This window comes from Solea solea, chromosome 6 (genome assembly GCF_958295425.1).
Source record: "Solea solea chromosome 6, fSolSol10.1, whole genome shotgun sequence".
In the NCBI taxonomy this organism is placed as follows: domain Eukaryota; kingdom Metazoa; phylum Chordata; class Actinopteri; order Pleuronectiformes; family Soleidae; genus Solea; species Solea solea.
Genome location: NC_081139.1, coordinates 8,819,383 through 8,829,506, shown reverse-complemented (window position 1 = coordinate 8,829,506; position 10,124 = coordinate 8,819,383). Strand labels below are relative to the sequence as shown.

The window sequence follows — 10,124 nt, the reverse complement described above, 5'->3', positions numbered from 1 at the left end:
ATACATTGAGATAAAACACTTGTTTGCTTATATACCCTGCATATGCTATTGAGAATTACATTTTCTTTTATTTAAGTGTATTTTTATTTAAAAAGGAAAAAGGCAAAGCACCTTTTAAAAGCTGTTTGATTACAGTCAGTCCTGTTGTAAAAACGTTGCTTCATCTGCTCTTGGCTAAACTAGTTGTTGTTGTGATGCTTTTATTTTGAAGGAGTCTGGCCAGGACCCTTACTTCTTTTACCCAGAGGGCGTGACTGACAGTCGTCCGGTCCAATGGAAGCGCGGTTTTTCAACCTTTTGTCCAATCAGAGCGTAGTTTGTCTTTGTGGCCGCTCCCTCTGCTGTAAGAGACAAACGGCACTTTCCTTCCTCGGTAAAAGCTAAATCAAACGTTTCGTTTGCTTACAATCTCTGTAGAGACTCTGACTGACGGAGAGTTTCCAGGAAGGTTAAGGCACCGTCAGATGTGGAAAAGCTGACGTTTCCTGTCTCAGAGTGTGTAGTTGTCCTCCGCCTTGTTCCTGTGGATTTGAAGGAGAAATACAACGGCTTTGATAAGGTGATTCATAAAAGTTTTTTGTTTTGTTGGTTGGGCTGTTTTTTTTTTTTTACCTACAATGCTGTGTGTGAGTGAGGGAAACACTGGTGGTGTTGGTAAATTGGTGATTTTCATTTTCAATTACTCGGGGTGCGTTCAGGTGCTGCTCCATTCATATTGAGATGGATACGGAGACGCTAGTTATCGCCATTTGTGCAAAGTCACCGGACATTATCTAACTTTTTAAACAGAGAGCTCGGTTTATGGTGAGTTCTATTTTATGGACATTGGTTGTGGTTAACTGACGTAGCTCAGACTCTGGGCCTTCATGGTATGGTACAAAAATGCAGCCTTGCCCTCTGTACATGGCCTCTGTACAAGGACTGATGAAGTGGAAAAAATGTCCAATATGAAAACTATACACTATGAGCTATACTAATATATATATATATATATATATATATATATATATATATATATATATATATATATATATATATGTATGTATATACATATATATGTGTGTGTATATATATATATGTATATATATATACATACATACATATCTATATATGTGTATATATATATATATATATATATATATATATATATATACATATGTTTGTTAGTATACAGTATTTCATAGTGTATAGTTTTCATAGTTTATGTGTCTGATGCTGCTGTAACACAAGAATATCCCACTTAGGGATCAGTAAAGCCTGTCCTCCATCCATCCAGATAGAATTTACTCAGAGCATTTAAACTTAAAGCTTCTTGGTCGGAAAACTAAGCACTTGGATTTAACCACCAGCATTGTGAGCTACAGCCACCTGACATTTTGAACCCTATTTGTAAATATTAGTAATTGTTGCTGCTAAATAAACATGCTGGTGTTTATATCCGTGTGAAATGTGTGAAATTGAAATGTAGAGGAGTGAATTAAAGTACAAATATCAAATGTAATTTCAAGTTCACTACAGGCTGCAGTAAATGCACTTTAAGTTGGTTTATAGCTTATGTCGAAAGGAGAAGGTTTGAGATGGCAGCTTTGCCTGTGTCCGTTAATTTATTTTAATTTTTACCTGTTTAAACATTATTTGCATGTGGGAAAGATACATTGATGTGGTCATACAGTTTTATCTCAGCTGGCGAGTGTGTGGCACAGAACGGTCACACAGTGAGTTTTTGTTATTAATGATTACTTGCCGACTGTGTTGCCAAGTAACTCTAACTGTGATGTCCCTGCAGACTTGTCTCTTGTACATGTGGCTGTGGTTTGTGTTTGTTGCTCTTGATGAGACAGTTCATATTCTAATCACTATTTGAATATGATATGAATCTCTGTTGCTGTCTGAACAGTCAGAAAGTACCACACTATAGTTTCATGTGACCAGAATAGGTCATCTCGCTGATTTTAGCAGCTTTTAGCTTGTCTGTTGTGTGTATAAAATGTACTCCAAGGATTAAGTTCATCTTAACATTTGTCTTTTTATTGAATTGTATGTTTTATGCATAGAAGAGACACATCTGTCAGCAGTGCTAAATCATTTCCTGTTTCCCATCCACATTCTTGGAAAGCAGGATGTGGAGCTAACATGATTCTGTTAACTGCACTAATGGTATACTATGACAGTTCGTACAAATTGGAATTTAAGTGATGAAAATACATGTGAGATAATTGGACTTTGTCTGCAGGAGTGTGTTTCTCGTCCTGTTTTTAAAATGGGGTCAAACTATCTTTATTTAGTCATATGATCACAAGAAGATCTATTAACTTTAATTATGTATTTATTTTGTTCACAAGCAACTGTAAAATCTTCTGTTGTGAGGCTGAAGCTACCCTCCTGAACTTGGAGCCTACATTTCTGAATCATAATCTGAAGTTTCTTCTCTCTCCACCTCAGATGGCGGACTGTGTCACGAAGGTGGAGCTGAGCGTCTGCTGCGCTAACTTGCTGGATAAAGATGTCGGATCCAAATCTGATCCTCTGTGTGTGCTGCTGCAGAACACAGGAGGAGACAGCTGGACTGAGGTAACCTGGAAATTCACACTACAGGATTTGTGTGACTCTGGACTCTTGATATTACTATAGTTTTTATGCGATATCTAATGATATTATATTGCTCTCTTTCAGCTGGGCAGAACTGAACGGTTGAAAAACACCTCCAGTCCGTCCTTCAGTGAACGCCTCAGAGTGGACTATCACTTTGAGAAGGTTCAGAATCTGAAGCTGGGTGTCTACGACATTGACAACTCCAGCTCTAACCTTGCTGACGATGACTACCTGGGAGGAATCGAGATAACTCTGGGACAGGTATGCACCACACTAAACCCTGACTTACATTGTCAGGGTTTGAAAAGTTTCAGATCTAATCTGTCATGACAGAAATGTTTTTAAATCTATGGTCATCAGTTCAAAATAGTGGTTATCCCCATTTACTGATGGATGGTCAATAGCTTTGCTGACATTCTGGCATTGTTGGAGATTTTGTTTTAAACTGAAACATCATGACAGCTTTTTGATGGATTGACATAATTTCTTTGTGGAAAAACTTGGAAATCTGGTTTGGCAGCAATTCCATACATTCTTTGACTGATCTTAAGAAGAGATGAGGATTTCTGAGGTCTAATGAATGATCTTAAGTTCACACTGCTCTCTGCTGGACAAATAGTGCAATCACCTGTCGCTCTCTCTATGACTCAATAATTACTATACAGTATAGAGCTATAAAGCTTCTGAAAAATGAAAGGCACCAGTGTTGTTTCAAACTTCAAGGGGTCACTGTGCACAAATCCAAGAAAATCGAGCCATATATCACAGAACCTGAATATATCTGATCCTTAAAATACCCCCAGGTGCTTTTTCACATCTTAAACTTTCTGACAAGCCTTCCCTCATTCTGCGCTGGAGAACACTTATAAAAACATGTAAATAATAAATATTTTATGTTAATTATAAATAATAGATATTTAAGATAATTAGTGTCTGTAACAACCCTGAGCCTGTCCTTGTTTTGGCATTCTGGCTCACAATATTGATCCACCATATTCACTTTATATGAAAACATAGTGACAGTGAAGAGATGAGTTATCCGACATATTGCCTTGTACTGTATATATACTGCTGGTTATATATGCCTCTGAATGTGAACAGCTCTGCTTCCTGCCGAAATGGCTATGTTTTGGTTCTGGGTGTTGCATGATGAACTGTGTGATGTCACTACCAAAGCTCTACATGATGCTTGAATAACATGTTTGCCCCCTGCCACTGCAGCACTGATGCAGAATGTGGGTCTGCTGTCCTGGATACGACTGAATGAAAAACCTTGTGTGTGTGTGTGTGTTTCAGATAGTTTCCAGCAAAACTGTGACCAGACCTCTGCAGCTGAAGAAAGGCAAACCTGCTGGGAAAGGAACCATCACTGTGTGTAGTCTATGTGTGTGTTTGTCTTTTAATTAATGACCATGTTATTATTATTATCAAGGTAAGACATCTGTCTGCCTGTTCGTCTACAGGTCTCAGCGGAGGAGATTAAAGACAATAGAGCCATTGAGTTGGAGCTGGAGGCTAAAAACCTTGACAAAAAGGTAATTCTTCTTCTCGTCATCCTCGTCAACCCACTTTCCTTCATTTTTTTTAACCCAAGTCTTCATTATCACATCCATCTCTTCAGATGTTACACCAACTTTCTTGTATATCCATCATTCACATGATGTGTTATCTATTTTACAGTAACATTGTCTCACCTTTTTATGTCAATATTGACTTTTTTTCATTGTAGATTATAAGTTTTTGTGTGGACTGAAATGTTGCTCTTATTCTTATCAGACTTTTTCCCATAATTTACAGTACTGTGTAAGTACTGGGCCACTATTACATTTGTTTGCTTTTTTAACAATACTATAATGACCATACAACATAATTATTTCTCAATCATTTTATTGGACATATGGACAAGTTGTGTGAGTTACACTCATTGACAGTTTGCTAATATTTAAGACCAAGTTTAAGTCACATCATTCCAATCCAAAGGCCAATGATTGATAGGAGTTTGACAGAAATTAAAAACAACAAAGCTTGTGGTTGTGCACTGTACTGATTTATTTATCCATGCATTGACATGTATATTGTCTTTTCAGGATACATTTGGAAAGTCTGATCCATTCCTGGAGTTTTTCAGACAAGGAGATGATGGAAAGTGGCAGCTGGTTCACAGAACAGAGGTACACCCATACAGAGGACACACACTTTGTCTGCCAGTATCACTTTGATAGTATTTTCTACTGGTTTTCACTGAGTACTCATCTATTGATATTAATATAATAAAAATTAACTCCTTGTATACCTTTGCAAGTTAGGAGCACACAAAATTTGGTTTTGTTGGTTACTCTGCTTGAAAAAGCTAATACTGGTTATTATATACAGTATGTAGGTTTAAAGGATATAGGAGATGTGCTTAGTGTGTGTAAGTCTCCTTTTCACAAGTTCATACAGTGATAGTTTTGTGTGTCACAGCTCTCCTTTGACGTTAACACCACTGCGAGAGATAGAGATAGAGAGATGTCATAATGTGACCGACCTATAATTTTATAGCATTCAAGATTCAGGATTCATTCTTTATTTTATACATTTCCAGTACCAGTAAGATGTTGATAAAGTCATGACACTGTTAATAAATGAATGGATAGAGTAATCTCATCATGTTTGTGTGTATGTATGTTTGTAGGTGGTGAAGAACAATCTGAATCCCACTTGGAAAAAGTTCTGCATTCCTCTGCAGACGTTGTGCCGCAGTGACCTTGATAGACCAGTGAAGGTGTAAATTTATTCATTTTAATTCATTTTTTTTTTTACTTTCTTTATTCATCTTGAACAGCATTGTTAGGAAAGACTACAATAAAGCAGAGAAAAATAAGACAATTATCATTAAACAATCTCCATCATAATTCAAAACATTAAATGTGTTTGAGGAGGAGCAGGAAGAAGCACAAGAATCCACCTACCGTGTTAATAACCACCCACATCTTCATCAATGAATCTCCTCCTCCTCCTTCAGGTGGATTGCTCTGACTATGATAGTGATGGGTCTCATGATCTGATTGGTTCTTTCACCACTAAAGTCTCTGAGCTGCAGAAAGGTGGACATGGTTCACTGGTAAGTTCACCAATAGTAATATGTCCAAAGTCTCTCAGTTGGCCCTTCAGGCTCCATTAAACTGTAATGTGTTGCTGTCCAGGTGACCTTTGACTGCATCCACCCCGACAAACAGAAGAAGAAGAAGAGCTACAAGAACTCTGGAGTCGTCTCTGTGAAGAACTGCAAGGTAGAGACTTGATTACTACTTTTTGTCATTTTTTAATACACATAAACATATGAGTGAGTGAATGCTTTCATTTACCCTGTGCCTTCATGTTTTTGTGTGGTTTTTCTTTTAGCTGCTGACTCAGTACACGTTCCTGGACTATGTGATGGGAGGCTGCCAGATCAACTTCACTGTACGTTTGTGTATCAGTGAACACACATGCACATAGTTTAAATCATGTATATTAATCTACAAATCACTCTGAAGAGTCTACATGATGCACATATGAACAGAAAGTAAAATATTTTTTATTCTTTAGAAAATGTGATCTTGGATCCCCTTTAACTGTGGGATTTATAATCTGTTAATCAAGTGATGCAATAAATGTACACATTTGTAAACGCGATAATTAACATGTGAGCAATCTGGCTGAGTAATTAATAAATAAATAAATGAATGTTTGTTGGAGATAACTGATAAATAAATGAATGTTTTATGCTGTAGGTTGGGATTGACTTCACTGGCTCTAATGGTGATCCTCGCTCGAAAAACTCTCTCCACTACATGAGTCCAGATGGGCTGAACCAGTACCTGAGTGCTCTGTGGTCTGTGGGTCAGGTGGTCCAGGACTATGACACGTTAGTAGACACTCTGCAGACATGGACTCGAAAAGCTACATTCTAAACCCTACATCTGACTACACTATAAAGGCCCTGTGAATAATATTAAGGAGGGTTTATTAGCATATATGCAGGTATGTTTGCACAAGTAAAACATTTGAATAAGGCCACTATAGTTACCTGACTTGTTTAGAAAAGAGGGGTGAGCATGTTGTATTTGTTGCTGTCTGCAGGCTCACCATTAATTGTTACTAATGGAACTGTGATTTTGGATTTCAAACTGTAGAGGGCAGCATTTCACCACTTAGTGTACATCCTGCCAGAACCAATTAGAAGAAGATGAAGTCACTGGACTGTGTAATACTACTTCCTATAGCTCTCTACCTGAACTTCCATCTGAAACCCAACGTCATAGACATCACGAATGTACCTGAAAATAAATAATTTAGGATTTAAATTGTATAAACTTAAACCATCCTACCCCTTTGAAGACTACATCCTACACCCTAATCCCTTCATGCTACGATCAAATCCTAATGGCTTCAGCCTATTTTCAATACATTTTAAAAAACTCCACATCCACATAATTTCCACACCCTGTGTATGAAACAATACACACCGATTCTTACACTTATGTAATCTCATTGCATGAACTATAAAATCTGTTGCGTCAACGTTGTTCATTGTTGTTAACTTTCATGACAGTAATGGTGGTTATTCTGTGTTTCCTCTTTCAGTGATAAACTTTTCCCAGCCTTTGGTTTTGGAGCCAAACTTCCTCCAGATTACCAGGTCAGCTCTCTTACCAAACAATCACAGCATTGCTGTCTTAATCAGACTAACACAAGCGCTAGAGCATGTAGTTGGTGAACATTGTCTGATCTATTTTTGTATTATTATTTTATTTGCAGGCGGCACACCATGAGTTTGCTCTCAACTTCAACCCAACTAACCCCTATTGCCAAGGTACGCACAACTAAAATCCTCTGTTTTGAAACACACATTTTCTTAAACTCATGGTTTAATACAGGTTTTGACAAATGTTATTGACCTTTAACTACCTATTTTATTTTCACAAAGCACATATTTGTCTTCAGTTTGAGCTATTTTCATCTGATTAAATGTCAGCCTTTCTGCATTGGATTAAATATTGATCCTTTTCTTTGATTTTGCCAGATATTTTTCATTTATCACTGTGTTGGACTGTGTTTCAGGTATTCAGGGGATTGTTGAGGCTTACAGGATGGTTTTACCCCAGCTCAGACTGTCTGGACCCACAAATTTCTCCCCCATTATCAACCATGTTGCCTCCATTGCCAGCACTGCAGCGCAGGCCAACAGCGCCTCAGTGAGGAAACACATGAAAACACATGCACAGAAATTATCTGAAGAAAAAAAAAAAAAAACACTATCACCCTTTGACCTGACTTTGTGTCTCTGTGCAGCAATACTTTGTCCTCCTCATCCTCACTGATGGTGAGATCACTGACCTTGACCAGACCCGAGATGCCATTGTGCGAGCTTCACGGCTGCCACTGTCACTCATCATTGTGGGGGTGGGGCCAGCGGACTTTAAGGCCATGGAGCTTCTGGATGGTGACGACGGTGTGCTGAGGTCGACAGTGGGCGAGGCAGTTGCCAGAGACATTGTCCAGTTTGTCCCGTACAGACAGTTCAGTGATGTAAGGCTCTCTGTGTGTTCTTAGTGTGTCTTATAGCATTCTGATTATTCGTGCTGTTCATATGGGGATTTTAAAGGTCTTTCTAATGTGGAACCAGTGTAAGATGAGGTTGATGGGGCACATAATGTACATATAGACACTTACATCCCATCTGTTTTTCTCCCTCTAGGCTCCCCAGTCGGCTCTGGCTCAGTCTGTCCTCGCTGAGGTTCCCAACCAGCTGGTGTCATATTTCAAAATGAGAGGCTTTGAACCACCTAAACCTAAAGATGCCCCCAAATCTTAAACTCACTCCCATAAGACCCAAAACCTGACCCAGTGTATCTCCTTACATTGCTTTACATTACATTGCCAACTTCATTCCAGGCTTAGACTTCCACAAATCCTCTCCCCTGCTCACCTAATGACAAAGTCAAGCATTCTTCCGGGATCAAGCTTGTATTTTCTCAGCCAGTCACAACATTCAGCTGTCAGACGATCAGTTTACTGGGGCCAAAGTCCTCTATTTTCTTAAAATCAGCCTGATAATCACTTTATTCTCTTCTCCTATGATAATGTTATAGTATAGATTATAAATTGATTTCCTCTGCTTCTTGTACGCTAACTATGCAACTCACGTGTTTACCAACACAAAACTAATCAGAGAGCCGCACACAAGTTTCATCTGTCACCCATTTCAACGGTTGTTGCCATATTAGAAATCCAGTGATCTTCTGGGAGATGTGGCCACTGATGCCTCAATATAAACATTTTTTTTCATAACTTTTCATCACCACGTTGATGATATATATATATATACACCACGTGTGCGGCTCATATTAGCTTTATTAACCAGGTATCGATACTTTGCACTTTGCTGTCGCACTAAATGCTGGAAAAATACTTTATGAATAATACTGTACACTCTGACATACTTTAGCTTTACCACCTATTGCCTTATTATAAACTTTATCGTAGCCTTACTATAGACTTTAATGTAGCCTGCATGTCGCTGCTCAGCTGCTTCAGTTTAAAAAAAAAAAAATATATACATATATAGGGATTTCTGGTCATTACAACAGCAAGACAGAATTTAGGTAAGAGATTAATGTTTTATTTAGTTTAGATAACAATAACCTTATCGGTTTTTTTTTATTAAAGCTAGATCCTTTTGATCTTCTCACATGACCACTCACTTCAACACCACTTTCCTTGCTGTTGGTCTCTGGTCACCTTTTCAACCAGACCATGTTACACGATTCTGCGATTCTGAGTATTCTTTTCAACCACTGAAAACATCAAACAGTGAAAAAGATTCTGCTGATTAAAGACAGTGAAATGATGCACATAATGGTAAAGTGGACCACAAGTTCCAATTTTATTTCCAAGTTTTTTTCATATATTGTTTTGATGCCAAAAAAAAACGAAACAGCAGATTCCGTATGTAGAATTTCTTCCTGTCAGTATGCCACAGTTTAGTTTTGTATTGTTTTTTTTGTTTTTTCATCAAATGCAGAAACATATTTTACGTCAGTGTTCTGGTTTTACATGTTTGAAAGTGTTTAAAGGAGCTTCACATTCAGCCCAATTCTGTGCAGCTTTCAATTTCGCCATGAAGAAAAAAATCTTATCTCATCCAAAAATCATGATCTAATCTGATTTTAGCCAAAGATTCTGTGTCTATGGTCGCGTGATGCTGTGAGGTCATTCAATAAAGACATTTTTATTTGCCAAACTTTCACACAAAAAAAGGCATGATTGAAATCTGCAAATTGCATTGGATGAACTATGCCATTCACAGTGATCTGATTGACCCCTAATAGCATGTCTATATGACTACAGATTGTTGCATTACAACAATAAAACAATTTTGGGATATAAAAAAAAGACGTGTTTGTATTGTGTTGTTTTGGAAAGGGATAAAAGGAGGGGAGTGGACTCATGTGAAGGTGGCACATAGAGAGATACTGATTCTGACATTAGTTTCGCTGCCTTATTGG

The 10,124-nt window shown here is 37.9% G+C and overlaps 1 protein-coding gene across 1 annotated transcript; it reads left to right on the top strand.

Moving 5' to 3' along the window:
- Window positions 1–365: 365 nt before the first annotated feature.
- Window positions 366–10,005, top strand: cpne1 (copine I). Its single transcript, XM_058631020.1, has 16 exons — window positions 366–559; window positions 2,443–2,571; window positions 2,674–2,853; window positions 3,889–3,963; window positions 4,056–4,127; window positions 4,680–4,763; window positions 5,267–5,356; window positions 5,597–5,695; window positions 5,778–5,864; window positions 5,977–6,036; window positions 6,348–6,481; window positions 7,201–7,255; window positions 7,375–7,429; window positions 7,678–7,811; window positions 7,909–8,145; window positions 8,315–10,005. The coding sequence occupies exons 2-16, from the start codon at window positions 2,443–2,445 to the stop codon at window positions 8,429–8,431; spliced, it is 1,608 nt and encodes a 535-aa protein (XP_058487003.1). The 5' UTR covers window positions 366–559; the 3' UTR covers window positions 8,432–10,005.
- Window positions 10,006–10,124: the final 119 nt, after the last annotated feature.

What these genes read in the sequence shown, in the direction of transcription:
- cpne1 (XM_058631020.1), top strand. Translation starts at nt 2,443, where the DNA reads ATGGCGGACTGTGTCACGAAGGTGGAGCTGAGCGTCTGCTGCGCTAAC. An exon ending in GAGGAGACAGCTGGACTGAG is followed by an intron (nt 2,572 to 2,673) that starts GTAACCTGGAAA and finishes GCTCTCTTTCAG; the next exon opens with CTGGGCAGAACTGAACGGTT. An exon ending in ACCTTGATAGACCAGTGAAG is followed by an intron (nt 5,357 to 5,596) that starts GTGTAAATTTAT and finishes CTCCTCCTTCAG; the next exon opens with GTGGATTGCTCTGACTATGA.